The sequence below is a fragment of the Aquarana catesbeiana genome, linkage group LG05, assembly GCF_042186555.1.
Source record: "Aquarana catesbeiana isolate 2022-GZ linkage group LG05, ASM4218655v1, whole genome shotgun sequence".
NCBI lineage: Eukaryota > Metazoa > Chordata > Amphibia > Anura > Ranidae > Aquarana > Aquarana catesbeiana.
Window position 1 is genome coordinate 609,520,884 of NC_133328.1, and position 17,968 is coordinate 609,538,851.

At 43.4% G+C, this 17,968-nt stretch overlaps 1 protein-coding gene across 1 annotated transcript in view; it reads right to left on the reverse strand.

The window, feature by feature from the left end:
- The window catches only part of LOC141146167 (uncharacterized), a 202,634-nt gene extending 184,935 nt beyond the window's left edge, over positions 1 to 17,699 (reverse strand). The window contains exon 1 of the mRNA XM_073632907.1: positions 17,563 to 17,699. Coding sequence (XP_073489008.1) covers positions 17,563 to 17,640 — 78 coding nt within the window. The 5' untranslated portion in view covers positions 17,641 to 17,699. The remainder of the gene's footprint in view (positions 1 to 17,562) is intronic.
- Between the last annotated feature and the right edge of the window lie 269 nt (positions 17,700 to 17,968).

The following is a 17,968-nucleotide window of genomic DNA, read 5'->3' on the forward strand; positions in this document are numbered from 1 at the left end:
CAAGTCTGTCAGAAAGTCTGAATGTAGACGTAGCCTGGAGATAGGCTTTGAGGACTTTTGGAATGTCCAACTAGTGCAGATCAGCATCTGATTCCACTGGGATGGCTGGAAGCACCCATTCACTGGAGAGATGAATTATCAATGCCACTTTTGGGACAAAATGATCCAATGGTCTCAGCACAACCCTGTCTGGGAACAACATGGAATAAGGTTCTGCTGCCCCCAATGCTTTGAATTTGACACCCTTCCTCCTGAAGTTATGGCCAATAGGAAAGCCGTTTTTAAGGTGATATCCCATAATGAACAGTCCTCTTTTGGAGTACGAGGAGGGCTTGCTAGGTAGTTGAGGACTACTGCCAGGTCCCATTGAGGGAACCTATTTCTCTTGGGAGGGAGTTTTTTAAGTACCGCTCTCATGAAGTGCTCCACCAGCAGGTTTGCTGCCCATTTCTTTTGGGTAAAAGCCGAGATGGCTAAAATTTGCACCTTAAGCGAACTGAGCCCCAAATTCAATCCGGATTGCAGGAAAGACAGGATTTGTGATACATTTGGGTCACTAGGGTCAAACTGACATCCATCTGCAAAGCTTGTGAACCTATTCCATATTCTGGAGTAGATGGCATTGGTTGACCCCTTTCTGTAACTCTGCAAAGTTCTAATACCCTCTGGAGAACATCCTAACTCTTGTAACCCCTGCCTTACAACCTCTAGGCCGCTAAGGCCAGTTGTGATGGTTGCAGATGTAGGGTATCTCCTTCAGACAGGAGATGAGGAGTAACCTGCAAAGTGATCGGTGTGCACACGCTGAGATCCATTGGCAGAGAGACCCATGGTCTGTGAGGCCAGTAAGGAAATACTGTGATGACTGTCAAATTCTCTGTAAACAATCTCCTCATGAATTTCAAGATTAAAGAAATTGGAGGGATGGCATAGGCCAGTTACCCAACCCAAGGATGGGTGAAAGCATCCATCATCTCTGCTAATGGATGAGGGTAGTGTGAGAGGAAGCGGCTCACCTTGCAGATGGTTAATGAAGCAAAAATATCCATCTTGCGGACACCCCCACTCGTGGATGATCTGTTTGAACACTTCGGGGTGAAAGGACCATTCGTTGGGGTCCATGAATTGTCTGGATAGACGATCTGCTTCCAAGTTCTGACAGCCTGGAAGATATATGGCCCTCAAATCTGGGAGATATTGTGGCAATGCCATGATTGGTTCCACCTCTCTCAAGAGGGATTGGCTGTGCGTCCCGCCTTGTTGCTGTATGTAGAACACTGCTGCCGTGTTGTCCAGATGGAGCAGGACTGGGCGACTCTGTATGTGAGGCAGCAAGGTGTCCAACACCATGAATGCTGCTTGAAGGTCCAGAATATTGGAAACTAGGCCCCGAGTGGGAAATTCCACTCTGCCATACATCTTGAGTTGTTCACAGGTAGCGTCCCACCCTGCTGCACTGGCATTTGTGGTAACAATGATCAATGGCTGTGGCCCTAATGGACTATGCCGTTTAGCGTTTGTTTCGTCTACCACCAGAGACTCTGGCGCCTCCGGCTTGTGATCCTGATTGGCTGGGCTAGACAAACTCTTCCACTGCATCAGGAAGCCTTGTTGGAAAACTCTGAGTTTCCAGTGAGCCCAGGGGATCATCGGAATACATGAAGCCAATGTCCCGAGAGGACTTATGCACTGGGATACTGACATCGCTGGTGCAGCCAATGCCTGTTGGAACTTCTCCCTGATTTTGGGGAGTTTCTGAGGTGGCAAAGAAACTGAGTATTGAACTGAGCCCCTAGGTAGACCATATTCTATGTAGGCTTCAGCTGGCTCTGGTAATGCCTGTCCCCCAACGTAAATCTGAGGAACTGCTGGTATGACTGAAGGATCAGGACATGCTGGTAGGCATATTGCAAGTCCACTGAAATCCTCCAGTCTCCTGGTTGAAAAACCTGGATTATGGTATGGAGAGACTCCATCTTGAGTCTATCTGGATAAATTGATTCAGCCTCTTGAGGTAGTTCTGGAGGCTGCCGTTTGAACAGCCAATAATGGCCTTGCGCCACTGTGGACTGAATCATCCATAACCTGGCCATTTGTGCTCTGTAAATAGCACCTGAGAGAGAGAGATAGAGAGAGAGACTCAGCCCTCTCTCACCTCTGTTCTAATCAAAAAAGGGCTAGTACAATTAGGAGGGAAGCCAATGCCCATCCACACAAAAGGACACTTTTAAGCTGGCTACACATCATACAATCCTTTGCAGATTTTTTCCCTCAGTTTTACCAAACCACACAATATGAGGTCAAACCTTAAGAGCCTTAATTTGTATGCAATAAGGCAGGCCCCTGCACCACGTAGTCCTGGCAAATCTAAAGGAAATAAGACAGCAAAAGCTGCACAGTGTGTATGGGGTCTTTAGAGACATGAAAGCAAGAAAAAAAGTTTTATAGAAATTGACAGACCTGGAAAGAGTTCCATAGGAGAGAAGACATCACGTAGTCCCAGCTGCTGGATCTGGACTCCAAAGCAGGCATGCCACAAGAGGATTGTGGTCTCTGATTAGAGAACACCTCAACCCCAAAAGACCACCAGAAGGGGCTCCCCACCTTGTTGGTGCGTTTAGCAGCCTAACATGTGGGATTGCGTACTGGGAGAGGCTGAACCCAGACGGACACCGACGTAGTCGGCAGGTAAGAGCTTTATCCTGAGTGTAACGGTCTGTAGGTGTTGATCTTTTGAGGACAAAAAGAAGAATGGGGAAGGTAGCTCTCAGTCAGACTTTTATAGAGCTAAACAGGTCCTGTGGGTGGATATAGGGGCAGAGCTATATCATATGTTTGGCGTCAGGAAAGGAAATTTCCCCCAATGGGACACAGATGTTAAAAAAAAAAAAACACTTTAAAGTTGCATAAAAATAATTGCAGATATACATTATAATACCCAAAAATATATTCCTTTTTTACACAACAGAACTTTCCTACTGATCCTCTACCGAGGATGCTGTAAGCTGAAGTGCAATGACCGCCAGCTAAATGTATTCTTTTGCAGCCATTGCTGTTTGTTCAAAGCACCAACGAAACAACAAGCAACATTAAAAATCGATCCAGAATGGCAAGGCAGCACATAGAATTGGATTGGGAGAAAAATGTAATTGAAGAATGGACAGCAAAAATGTCATAGGTACAAAAAAAAAAAAGAAAAAAAAACAAGGTGAATTTGTGTTTGAAATAATCCCTTTTGTTTCTGTATAGGGTTTGTCAAACAACTGCACTGCGCCTTCACTTTCCTATGCATTGCTCACCCATTCCTGCTGAACATTTCTTTAGTCTATAGATTTATGAAGAAGATCTCCACTGCCACCTGGTGGTAATATAACACTTATGCATCTTAAAAGCTTTTTTTCTGATAAGTATTAAAGGATAATTCCACCCTAAAACTAAAATCTACAGACAGCCACGATCTAACACTAAATAACAAAATAATTTAGCCCTGTAAAGAACAAATCAGTATGAATACCTTTTTTGAAGCCGATCCAACCCGATCCTACGCTGAGCTGTCAGCTACGGCTTCGCTGTGGAGACCGGTGCAGAGGACCAGGGGCGGACTGACAACTCATGGGGCCCCCGGGCAATAGGAGATTGTGGGGCCCCCAGGCAATTAGAGATTATGGGGCCACATAGTAAACACACACACAGTATACAATCACACAGTATACACATACATGTACACACAGTATACACAGACATGTTTCTATTGACTGAGAAGGTACTGGAGAGGTGGGGCAGCTATAATCTCAGGATTTTTAGACCAAAAGGATGTCGGTAAGGGACATTTCAGAGACAGATGTAAAAAAAACACAGATGTTTGCATACTGTCCCTGGTTTTACTGAGGCTGGCAACCCAGACGGGGCCCCCTAGTGGCCCAGGGCCCTCGGGCAGTGCCCGAGTGGCTCAATGGTCAGTCCGCCCCTGCAGAGGACACATCCGACAACTCTATGGGTGACGTCAATCCCCATTCATTTCACAGCCATTGCCGTATATCTGAAGCTAAAACATTTATTTTTATTTATATATTTTATTTTGTTTTTTGAACAGTGTAGGCAAGTGCTACAACCTCTTCCAGGTTTTTTTATTTATTGCTCTGTGTCTCTGCTGGGGATCCTCATCCTCTCTAGCTGTCCTGGTAGCCATTGTCACTTGGACATAAATTAGAAATCCAAGATTTACAGTTGTTTGTCGTCACTTCCTGTGGTGTCACTGGGACAGGAAAGTTAAAAGAGAAAAAACTAAAAAGGGTTTTAACTGCTGCCTACATTATCCAAAACTAAACTTCAATTTGTCTTTAGAAATACATTAAGGGCTCATTTACTCCTGTTGGGTCTGCTGCAGTGCAATAAAGCACACAAACTAACATGTTATGTTGCACAGTAATGTATGTAGTAGCGCTACCCCTGCATGAGCTGCTTGGTAGATTTGTTCTCTATTCTTCTGCCTCGACTCTGTGAACAACCTCAGCCCCATTGGCACAGCAGGTTAAGCAAATGGATACTGCACTGCTACTGGGAGCACAAATGTAGATACCCTGCATGCAACTAAAGGTTCAGTATCAAAAAGCAAACATCAGACCGGTTAGTGGTAAATGAACCCACTATATTGTGATAGGTTGCAGTAAATAGCAGTATGCACATAAATGAGTAAGTAAAGGATTAGGTCAATCACAAGTCACTAGACAATGTGTTCACTAGGCTATAGCAGCATAAAATGGAGCTAAATGAAGCATAAAATTTGGCTATGCAGCTAAATTAGAGTAGATCTGGTAATCCACAAAATCAGAGATAAGTAATGGCATTAGAAAACAGTAACAGCAATGATAACCAATATTGCAATAACTCCTCTGTAAACAGTAGGCTATATCCACTTTAGAGTGCACTCTATACTGTATAATTGACAGCAATTACATTTTAAATTCCCGAAAGAGGTATCTATTACTAACGACAATAGGAATAGTTCTTGTGAAGCAGCTATCTGAGTGAGCAGTCTTTAGCCCTAGTTCTTCAGCTGGCTAGCGTTGGGGTCCAGCCTTTACGGTGGTGCATATGAGTATAGTCCCAGTACAGTCTACATGCAGTAAATAATGCTTCTAGTTAGATGGCCAGTCACTATGTGCTCAGTGTCCACTAGAAGGAACATGTATGGGAAACCAGGGGGGTCCTCTCACCAGTCCCAGCAACAGGGGTCCCCCTGCCAGTCAGTGCCCAGCAGTGATGTAAGTTAGTGCCTGCTCATCAGTGCCAATCGGTGCCACCTATCATTGCCCATAAGTGCCGCCTATCATTGCTCATCAGTGGTGCATATCAGTGCCACCTATCAGTGCCGTCAGTGCTACATATTAGTGCCTCCTCGTCAGTGCCCTTCAGTGCCGCCTCATCAGTGCCCATCAGTGCAGCCTATCAGCGCCCATCAGTGCAGCCTCATCAGCACACATCAGTGAAGGAGAGAAATTACTTATTTACAAAGTTTTCTGACAGAAACTAAGAAAATTTTCAAAATGTGTGGTCAAAATGTGTGGTCTTTTTTTATTTGTTTAGCAAAAAATAAAAAACACAGTGGTGATTAAATACCAACAAAAGACAGTTCTATTTGTGGGGGAAAAAAATATAAGAATTTCATTTGGGTACAGCGTTGCATGACCACACAATTGTCATTCAAAGTGTGACTGCGCTGAAAATTGACCTGGTCAGGAAGGGGGTAAAAGTGCCCGGTATGGAAGTTGTTAACCACTTGCCGACCGCCTCACGACGATATACATCGGCAGAATGGCACGGGCAGGCAGAATCACGTACTTGTACGTGATCTGCTCCTGCGGGTGGGGGACCCGCGGGACACGCGGGCTGCCCGAGGCGGTCGGCTTTTGTCCAGCGGCAATCGGAGGTGAGGGGGAGGCCATCTATTCGTGGCCCCCCCTCGCGATCGCTGCCGGCCAATCGAATCATTTCTATGCTGCTGTATGCTAAACAGCAGCAAAGGAAATTATGTCATCTCTCCTCTGCTCGGTATTTTCCGTTCCGGCCCTGAGGAGAGAAGACATCGATGTGAGTGTAAAACACACACACACAGTAGAACATGCCAGACACACAAAACACCCCCCTTTACCCCCCGATCCCCCCCGATCCCCCCCAATCACCCCCCCCTCCCCGTCACACTGGCACCAAGCAGTTTTGTTTTTTTTTCTGATTACTGCATGGTGTCAGTTTGTGACAGTTAGTGTGGTAGGGCAGTTAGTATTAGCCCCCTTTAGGTCTAGGGTACCCACCTAACCCCCCCTAATAAAGTTTTAACCCCTTGATCACCCCCTGTCGCCAGTGTCGCTAAGCGATCATTTTTCTGATCGCTGTATTAGTGTCACTGGTGACGCTAGTTAGGGAGGTAAATATTTAGGTTCGCCGTCAGCGTTTTATAGCGACAGGGACCCCCATATACTATCTAATAAATGTTCACCACCCTTTCACCACTGATCACCGTATAACCGTTACGGGTGACGCTGGTTAGTTTGATTATTTTTTATAGTGTCAGGGCACCCGCCGTTTATTACCGAATAAAGGTTTAGCCCCCTGATCGCCCGGCGGTGATATGCGTCGCCCCAGGCAGCGTCAGATTAGCGCCAGTACTGCTAACACCCACGCACGCAGCATACGCCTCCCTTAGTGGTACAGTATCTGATCGGATCAATATCTGATCCAATCAGATCTATACTAGCGTCCCCAGCAGTTTAGGGTTCCCAAAAACGCAGTGTTAGCGGGATCAGCCCAGATACCTGCTAGCACCTGCGTTTTGCCCCTCCGCCCGGCCCAGCCCAGCCCACCCAAGTGCAGTATCGATCGATCACTGTCACTTACAAATCACTAAACGCATAACTGCAGCGTTCGCAGAGTCAGGCCTGATCTCTGCGATCGCTAACAGTTTTTTTGGTAGCGTTTTGGTGAACTGGCAAGCACCAGCGGCCTAGTACACCCCGGTCGTAGTCAAACCAGCACTGCAGTAATACTTGGTGACGCGGCGAGTCCCATAAGTGCAGTTCAAGCTGGTGAGGTGGCAAGCTCAAGTAGTGTCCCGCTGCCACCAAGAAGAAGACAAACAGGCCCGTCGTGCCCATAATGCCCTACCTGCTGCAATCGCCAATCCTAATTGGGAACCCACCACTTCTGCAGCGCCCGTACTTCCCCCATTCACATCCCCAACCAAATGCAGTCGGCTGCATGAGAGGCATTTTTATGTCCTCCCGAGTACCCCTACCCAGCGAACCCCCCCAAAAAAGATGTCGTGTCTGCAGCAAGCGCGGCTATAGGCGTGACACCCGCTATTATTGTCCCTCCTGTCCTGACAATCCTGGTTTTTGCATTGGTGAATGTTTTGAACGCTACCATTCACTAGTTGAGTATTAGCGTAGGGTACAGCATTGCACAGACTAGGCACACTTTCACAGGGTCTCCCAAGATGCGATCGCATTTTGAGAGACCCGAACCTGGAACCGGTTACAGTTATAAAAGTTACAGTTACAAAAAAAAGTGTAAAAAAAAAAAATATATATATATATATATATAAAATAAAAAAAAAATAGTTGTCGTTTTATTGTTCTCTCTCTCTCTATTCTCTCTCTATTGTTCTGCTCTTTTTTACTGTATTCTATTCTGCAATGTTTTATTGTTATTATGTTTTATCATTTTTGTTTTTCAGGTATGCAATTTTTTATACTTTACCATTTACTGTGTTTTATTGTTAACCATTTTTTTGTCTTCATGTACGCCATTCACGACTTTGAGTGGTTATACCAGAATGATGCCTGCAGGTTTAGGTATCATCTTGGTATCATTCTTTTCAGCCAGCGGTCGGCTTTCATGTAAAAGCAATCCTAGTGGCTAATTAGCCTCTAGACTGCTTTTATAAGCAGTGGGAGGGAATGCCCCCCACCGTCTTCTGTGTTTTTCTCTGGCTCTCCTGTCCCAACAGGGAACCTGAGAATGCAGCCGGTGATTCAGCCAGCTGACCATAGAGCTGATCAGAGACCAGAGTGGCTCCAAACATCTCTATGGCCTAAGAAACCGGAAGCTACGAGCATTTCATGACTTAGATTTCGCCGGATGTAAACAGCGCCATTGGGAAATTGGGGAAGCATTTTATCACACCGATCTTGGTGTGGTCAGATGCTTTGAGGGCATAGGAGAGATCTAGGGTCTAATAGACCCCAATTTTTTCAAAAAAGAGTACCTGTCACTACCTTTTGCTATCATAGGGGATATTTACATTCCCTCAGATAACAATAAAAATGATTAAAAAAAAAATGAAAGGAACAGTTTAAAAATAAGATAAAAAAGCAAAAAAATAATAAAGAAAAAAAAAAAAAAAGCACCCCTGTCGCCCCCTGCTCTCGCGCAAAGGTGAATGCAAGCGTCGGTCTGTTGTCAAATGTAAACACCAATTGCACCATGCATGTGAGGTCAGATTGAGGGCAGTAATTTTAGCAGTAGACCTCCTCTGTAAATCTAAAGTGGTAACCTGTAAAGGCTTTTAAAGGCTTTTAAAAATGTATTTATTTTGTTGCCACTGTACGTTTGTGCGCAATTGTAAAGCATGTCATGTTTGGTATCCACTCGGCCTAAGATCATCTTGTTTATTTCATAAAACATTTGGGCAATATATTGTGATTTAGTGCATTCAAATTTTAAAAAGTGTGTTTTTTCCCCATAAAATGCATTTGAAAAATCGCTGCGCAAATACTGTGTGAAAAAAAAAAATGAAACACCCACCATTTTAATCTGTAGGGCATTTGCTTTAAAAAAATATATAATGTTTGGGGGTTCAAAGTAATTTTCTTGCAAAAAAAAATAATTTTTTCATGTAAACAAAAAGTGTCAGAAAGGGCTTTGTATTCAAGTGGTTAGAAGAGTGGGTGATGTGTGACATAAGCTTCTAAATGTTGTGCATAAAATGCCAGGACAGTTCAAAACCCCCCCAAATGACCCCATTTTGGAAAGTAGACACCCCAAGCTATTTGCTGAGAGGCATGTCGAGTCCATGGAATATTTTATATTGTGACACAAATTGCGGGAAAGAGACAAATTTATTTATTTATTTATTTTTTTGCACAAAGTTGTCACTAAATGATATATTGCTCAAACATGCCATGGGAATATGTGAAATTACACCCCAAAATACATTCTGTTGCTTCTCCTGAGTACGGGGATACCACATGTGTGAGACTTTTTGGGAGCCTAGCCGCGTATGGGACCCCAAAAACCAAGCACCGCCTTCAGGCTTTCTAAGGGCGTAAATTTTTTATTTCACTCTTCACTGCCTATCACAGTTTCGGAGGCCATGGAATGCCCAGGTGACACAAAACCCCCCCAAATGACACAATTTTGGAAAGTAGACACCCCAAGCTATTTGATGAGAGGTATAGTGAGTATTTTGCAGATCTCACTTTTTGTCACAAAGTTTTGAAAATTGAAAAAAGAAAAAAAAAATGTTTTTTCTTGTCTTTCTTCATTTTCAAAAACAAATGAGAGCTGCAAAATACTCACCATGCCTCTCAGCAAATAGCTTGGGGTGTCTACTTTCCAGGAGTATGCTTTTCTCTCTCGGTACACTGCCCCCCCCCCCCCCCCCCCATAACTGGCCTTTGCAGCAAGCAGCACATGGAAGAGCGACACATGTCAAACAAAACCAAAGAAAATTTCCAACTCAACTCACCAGCCAGCCTGCAACCAACCGAATTCTCCTGTCTAACAATTTGCACTAAAACTAGGGGTTTCGTTAGCACACATTTGCAAATACATGAGTGAGCTGCAGAGTCAAAACTCTTTTTTTAGTTTTGGATGGATTGGAGAGGGATTAGAACACCTCTCAGGTTTTTTTTTTTATTGCTGTCTATGCTCCCCTTAGGGAGACCAAGAAATCATAAATTCTGCCAGGGTATGTAAACTTATGAGCATAACTATATATATATACACACACACACACACACACTCTTATATATAAATGTTAACGTGTATTAAAACATGGATGGTGTCAGAAGGGCATTGGACGGTGTCGGTAGAGCAGTGAATGTGTCAGTGGGACAGTGAACTTTGTCAGTGGGGCAGAGGATGGTGACAGACGAGCAGTGGATGGTGTCAGTAGTTTTTTTTATTTTTATTATTCTTAAAATTATTTTTTACAATTTTATTTTTTAATTATTTTTAACAATATTATTATTTATTATTTTTTACAATGTTATTTTTTATAATTTATTTAAAATTGTATGCGGAGCCTTGTTGGAGGGCCTTTGGTGAAATATCAGGGGTCTAAATAGACCTGTGATGTCTCACTTTTGAGGCAGAGAAACATTCCCCAGTGCCTTTCTCTCCAGCCCCCTCCCCCATTCTCCATCTTGAAATATAAACCCCCCCCCCCCCCCCGCAGCAGCCGGCGGGAGAGGAAAGTAAGGAAGCCGACAGCACTGCGGGGACTGGGGGGGTTGGCAGTAGGGACAGGGTAATTATGGTGTGTCCAGGCGCATGCCTATGCTTCTCTCTTTTTTCACAGACAGGGTCACTGTAAAGGATATCTAAAGTCAAAAATACTTTTGGATATAGACGAGAAGAATAAAAACCCCTATCGGTTTTTTTTTTTTTTTTGGGTGTGGGTAGGGGTTTGCTTTCTGTGCCCCATTGGGGAGATTTCTTTTCACTTTCTATCCTGGAGACACAACTCCCTTTAGGACAGCTGTCACAGGAACAGGTGTCCCCATTGGAAGATTTTCCCTCGACTACATTTCTGGTGACAACTGTATGTTTCTGGATTTTTCCATCACTTTCTCTCCCAGTGATAATGACTGCCAGGACAAACAGAGAGGGTGAAAGCAATAAAGATCTGGAAAAATGGAAACAATACGGGTGGAATTGATGCATGCAGTGTGCAGCTCTTGTGTTATAATATCTCTCAAATTATCTTTCTCACCAATATGAGTTTAAAAAAAAAAAAAGACAAAAATGATGGTCATTTGCAATTATTCAAATCCATAGATGTCAAATTACTCCCTAAAATGATCAGACAATACAAGTTTAGGAACATGTGTACACTGATAAATATTCAGAGGTATGTAAACCCTAACAAAGAACTTTTATTGGCCCTTTTTGGTCTGTTACCTATACCAATAAAAAACAGTTTGTTATATCTGTGCATTTTGCAAAAAAATAGCTGTTGTTAATGCCAGAATTCTAGAGAGCTGATTTCTTCGCTGGCTCTATCCCTCTGCTGCATTTAAATCTCAAACTAAGTTCTCAGCCCTGCCCAGTTTGCCTCTGTGGACTACAGAACCCCCCCCCCCATTATGTTACGAAGACAAGGAGAGGGGGTGTATGTAGTTCAAATCAGGAGAGCAGCCTAGGGTGACAATGCTGCTCCTCCATAGATACAGTATGGTGCGTGATTGTTGCCACCCTAGAACAAGAAGTGTGTTACTGACAGGATCACCAATTGACAACAATGGAAAATGAGCATCATAAAAGAAAACTAATGCAGCCAGCACATCCAAGGACTGGTAGAATGCTATACAGTAAATTACATTTTTGTTCCTGTGTCTTCTGTAGATACAATTAACCACTTGCTGACTGCAATACGTATACTGTATATACGTTGCAGTTTGCAAGTGGTTTACCGGGGTTATGGCTGAAGCTATCAGCCGTAACCCCGGTATATTGAATGAAATGGACCTGCCAATGTAGATATCCCTAAAGCCCACCCTACAAACACAAGATAACCCTATAAAAGTTAATCAGCTTGTTAATAAACCCTCTTTATCAGTTCAGAAATTCAATTTTTAGAAGTGATGCTATTAAACGGTCCAGTTCTCATACAGTGATCACATTTATGGGATGTTGTTAAGGAACAGACGATGGAATCCAATGATATTTATTGTATCTCGCCTCATTCACACAAGGTCAGAGTCTCACATGACATTCCGAAGAATTGATGTTAATTAGGTTGTGTACTTTAGATCTTAACTACCAAGCTATGAGTACAAACCCTATGTACCTTGATTTGTGATGGTTTGTGCTCTTCTGCTCTTAAAGTGTATCTAAAACCAAAAGTTTTAGTTGTTGGTTGGATAAAGTAGAGAAGGATTAAAGTGATTCCAAAAGATTTCTTTAAAAAAAAAAAAAAAAATACTCACCTGCTCTGTGTAATGGTTTTGCATAGAGCAGCCTCGGTCCTCCTCTTCTCAGGTGTTGGCCCCTCCCTCCTACCGAGTGCCCCCAGAGCAAGAAGCTTGCAATGGGGGATCCCACGTATGCTCATTCCTGAGCCACGGCTCTGTGTGTCAAATCCCCCATTCACACACAGAGCTGCCGCTCGACCCCGTCCCAACTCTCTTCTCATTGGCTCCCTGACTGTGATTGACTCTCACTGATGCCTCAGCCAATAAGGAGGGAGAGTCCCTGGAGAGCCGAGTCTCTTGTGCACTTCGCTGGTTCAAGATGGGGCTCAAGTGAGTATTAGGGGGGCCTGCTGCACAGAGGTTTTTACCTGCATGCAGGTAAAAACCTTAATGCCGCGTACACACGATCGGACATTCCGACATCAAAGTCCTGGATTTTTTTTCCAACGGATGTTGGCTTAAACTTGTCTTGCATACACACGGTCACACAAATGTTTTCGGAAATTACGAACGTCAAGAATGCGGTGACGTACAACACGTACAACGAGCCGAGAAAAATTGAGTTCAATAGCCAGTGCGGCTCTTCTGCTTGATTCCGAGCATGCGTGGAATTTTGTACATCGGAATTGTCTACACACACTCAGAATTTACGAGAACGGATTTTGTTGTCGGAAAATTTGAGATCCAGATCTCAAATTTTGTTTGTCGGAAATTCCGACGGAAAATGTCCGATGGAGCCTACACACGGCCGGAATTTCCGACAACAAGCTCCCATCGAACATTTGTTGTCGGAAATTCCGATCGTGTGTACGCGCCATAAGCCTTTAGAACCACCTTAAAGTCCTTGTTACGTTTTTTTTACCATCTGTGTCCTCTCATGGAGGTTTTTCTTCACTTCCTGTCCCGTAGGCACAACAAAAAGTCAGGAAACCTCTGCAACGTGAGGAAAGTCCTCTCTTAGACAATTGACACTAGGGATGAGTTGGGTTCAGTCTGAATTCAGTCCAAACCCAGTTCAGTAGAACCCATGGGAAGCTGTCACATGATTCCATCCCCACTGACCGAATCAGCTGCAGTTGAGGCATTCCCCACCCTAAACCTACACAAAGGTAAGGGGATGTTGGTGACATCATTGACCTAATATGGCCACAGTTCATTCCTGGTTGTCACTATAACAGATGTTACTATTGGAAGATTTTCCCTTCCTTTCTGCTGTGGTGACAACTTATAATTTTGAATTTTTCCCTTACAGTGACTATGGTCACCAGGACAAGCTTGGAGAATGAATCTCCCTATTAGGATATGGGCAGTAATAAAAACTTTAGAGAGGTTCTAAATCTTCTTTACTCTATACAAAGCTATGTAAAAAAGTTTTGTTATTAGTTATATTTTAAGTGTTTAGGACTCTTTTTTTCAGAACAACATCTAAGGCTCCATTCATACCTAGGCGATTTGAATTACGGGCAGAATCGCCGCAATTCTGCCCGCGATTCTAAAAGAAGCTCTGCTCCTTGGCATCGTAAATGCGTCCCGTGTTTTGCCGCGATTTGGATTTGCGCGCAGAATTGCGGCGATTCCGCCCGTAATTAAAATTGCCTAGGTGTGAATGGAGCCTAAATAAATTAATCTACCTCATTTTTTAATTTTTTTTATTTTTTCAAGGTTTTGTTTGTTAATCCCTTCGCACTTAAGTGTAAAAGAAATATTTATTCCTAAGCACAATTTTGCAACTTTGACATGTGTTAGTAAAACTGTACATGTCATCACAACTACTTTGTGTGATACACCTTAATACCTACCTTAATATATATATTGTTTTTTTCAGGACAAAGTGGGCTTTCATTTGGGGGTAAATGGTAATGGATATCTCCTGATTTTTTTTTATTATTATCAAAGAAAAACTTGCTCAAAATAGTAAAAAAATATATATCTATATTTTTAAATTTAGCTGTATATTTCTTGCTACTACCATAACCTTTCACCAAAGAACAACCCAAATTAGACTCCCCTGCTCCCGACAATCGCAGCGATATCACGTCTGTGCATCGCTGTTGTTTGTACCCGTAATACAGCCCAAAATCAATAATGTGCATTTGTTTTGTTTTTATCCTACCTAAAACACATTGACACGAACTGACACTGATATCCTGTCCAAAAAAAAAAAAAAATGCTGACCCTGACCTTGACCTTTGACCCTGACCTTGACCCAAGCACTAAACCTGGCACTGACCTAGATCAAACCTTGATCTAGGTATGTTTTTTATTTTATTTTTTATTATCATTATTTTTACACACGCTTTTTTTTTCCTGCAAGGAGAGAGCGAGATATACGATGTATCTCTCTCCTCCATTCACAGAGAGAGAGAAAACACGGGGGCGAGCTTCATAGTGACTGATCACTGCCAATCAGTGGCTATCACAGCGATCAGGTGACCTGGAATCTGGAATTCCATGTCCCGATCGTTAGTACGGGACCCAGGGCTCCCGTTGAGACCCCGGTCTATGTGCTGGGATCGCGTTGTGCAGCACGCTCCTACCACAAAGGGAGATATGTAAATGTGCCTCCCTAAGAAAATAAGCCCAGTGCAGTGGGGCCTCATATTTGCATACGCTCAACGTAAAGTAGTTAAAGAAGAACAGAGTTCTCAAAGTTTTTTTACATTTCGTACAACACAAGCCATAAAAAAAAGTTACTGAGTAAAACAAAGTGACTTATGCCCCGTACACACGGTCGGACTTTGTTCGGACATTCCGACATCAAAATCCTAGGATTTTTTCCGACGGATGTTGGCTCAAACTTGTCTTGCATACACACGGTCACACAAAGTTGTCGGAAAATCCGATCGTTCTATACGTGGTGACGTAAAACACGTACGTCGGGACTATAAACGGGGCAGTGGCCAATAGCTTTCATCTCTTTATTTATTCTGAGCATGCGTGGCACTTTGTCCGTCGGATTTGTGTACAAACGATAGGAATTTCCGACAACGGATTTTGTTGTCGGAAAATTTTATCTCCTGCTCTCCAACTTTGTGTGTCGGAAAATCCGATGGAAAATGTCCGATGGAGCCCACACACGGTCGGAATTTCCGACAACACGCTCCGATCAGACATTTTCCATCGGAAAATCCGACCATGTGTACGGGGCATTACAGTATAAGAAGACTTAGCAGATCCCTTTTCAGAGGGGCGGAAAGGGCTACCATCTAAATGAGGTCAATGTGAGGGAAAATCAGCAACAGAAGCACAGAGAGAAATAAGCATCTGTAGCTAGTATCTAGCCTTCCCAGCTCTAATAAAGATAACCATTTTTTTCTGTCTTTGTTGCTTTTGGAAAGTTTTCTTCGCTTTCTGTCTGGTGGAACATTCTCAGACATACAGGAAGTGAGGGTAAATCTCTCTAAGGCTGGGTTCACACTAGTGCGATTTGGATGTGGTACGGTGCGATTTGCACAGGAGCCCTGTGCGTCTTTTGGACTGTTTTAGGTCCGAATTCAGCCCAAAATTCGGGCTGAAATCGGACCTGAAACGGTGAACGTGAGGGCGCACTGGACTCCTGCTGTGAGCCACTGCTTGTTCATATGTGAACCTGGCCTAAAGGTAGGTACACACTATGAGAATATTTGTTTGTACACAACTTTAAACATCCAATTCAGACTTTGCAAACACAATTTTCTGAAAGGACAAACTCCAAAATGTTCTCGTACGTGAACATAACAGACGTATTAAGTTTTATGTATACTGTTTTCGTATGGTTTTTATATACGAGAAAAATCTGATACAAAAGACTGCACATGATCAGAAACAATAAGCAACAACAAAAAATAAGCCTTTGTCATATGAGAATTTTTGTACATTATTTCCTTGCTTGCTTTCAACTTGCTGTAAAACAACAAGGAAAATAGGACAAATGTTTGCTTAATTTTCTCATAATGTGTTAAAGCTGCCCACAGTCACATTGAATTTCAGCTGATTTTAAATAAGCCTAAATTCGAGCCTTGGGTGTCCCTGCAAGTGCTACTTGGCTTAGTAAAAGTTACTTTAAGAATCTACTTTAAAATCGCCATTTCTGATGGAAAATGATCAGCTGCATCCTATCAGATCCCCAGACCTCCATTGTATTCAGGCAGTTGCGGGTGCCACAGTTCCCTAAATATAATAGCCATCAGGGGAGGTTCTTCCATCTACACTGTTAAATATTGTGACAGTGTGTCGCCCTTCCACGGTATGAGTTTAGTAAACTGATGTAGAGATGACACAGGATTCTCAAAGGTTCAGTTGGAGAAGCTCAACCATGTGGACTGTATGCAGAGAAAGCTCTGTTTTAAGTTTTTTCTCCGGGTTTGGTAATCCCAGGTTGGGGCCTGGAGCTTGAAGGTTCTGAAGTGTCTTGGGTAGGAAGAAACCTTCAATCCTGTGTCCGGACTTTGCGAGACACCTGCAGCCTGTGTGAGTGCACAGATGTTCAGGGCCGTTACAAGCCCGATCAGGGCTACAGCAGTTGCAGTTACTGCCATTTGGCCATTAGTCTGCCATTAGTCTGTGTGTGAAAGCAATGGTGTGCTCCAGAAGGGGTGACTTGCTCGGGAGACGAGACCCCATGTTGGAAGGACTTTCTGCCTAAAGGACTGGGAAAGTCAGGACAGCTACATGGGTCTGGAGGGACTGGGAAAGCTGAGGTGACTAGCAAGTCCAGGGAGCTGGAAGAAGTTTGAGTTCCCGAGGAGTGTGTTAGGACCTGGGATGCTGGACAAACCCTATCAGGGGGCCAGGAGTGGGCCTGTACAGTAAGGTGCTGCAGCTAAGGCTGAGTGAGCTGGAATAGCCCATGATCTGGAGCTACATCAACAATCTTGTCTCAAAATATCACCCAAAGCATCCTCTCTGCTCCATCCCAAGACCTCCGGCTTTCCAGGTCCCTCGTCACCTCCTTACATGCTCACCTCTAGGACTTCTTAAGAGCCCAGAATGAATGGACTTTACACAGAATGAAGGTTTATGACGTTTTGCAGGATGATTAGCTCTGCAATTTTTTGAAAAAACACACCCCTGTTGTGTAGAAGTCTATACCTCAGACCAGGGAGAAGAACATTTGAGGAGTAATGAGGGACAGAGGGATTTGGTTCCAAATTAGGGATGGACCCTCCAAATCAGGGACAGTTGGAGGAATTATGATGAAGCTGTAACTAGATATAAAATCACTGACACATGACATACAAACTGTCAATTTTGCTCATCCTCTATCTTTTATAAAAACCGGTTGCCATTTTATCATCAGACTCATCTTGTAGAATGAGACCTGTGACATTCGGGAAGATTGGAAGGAGGCAGTTAAGAAGAAGGATAGAAAGGCAGCAAAGTCACTCACCTGTCCCTGCTCCCCTTTATTCTGTCCTGACAGTACGGCTTGTGATAAATCCTCTATCTGCTGAAGGATGGAAGACATCAGTCCTGTCCTTGTCCTCTAGCATAGCGTGCTGAGACACAGTCGCTCAGGTTTTTGCTGTCTAGATGAGAACCCGTCCCAAGGCATTTGTATCCATAGATACTGTAATGCCTGGTAATATTTTTTGTCCTTGTGTTGACAAAGTCTTAATTATAGTGTAGATGTTTAGTGTCAAGAATCTGTCTAAAGCAAAGTGACTTACAGTACAAGAAGACTTAGCAGATCCCTTTTCAGAGGGCTGAAAAGGCTACCATCTAAATGAGGTCAATGTGAGGGAAAATCAGCAACAGAAGCACAGAGAGAAATAAGTATCTGTATCTAGTATCTA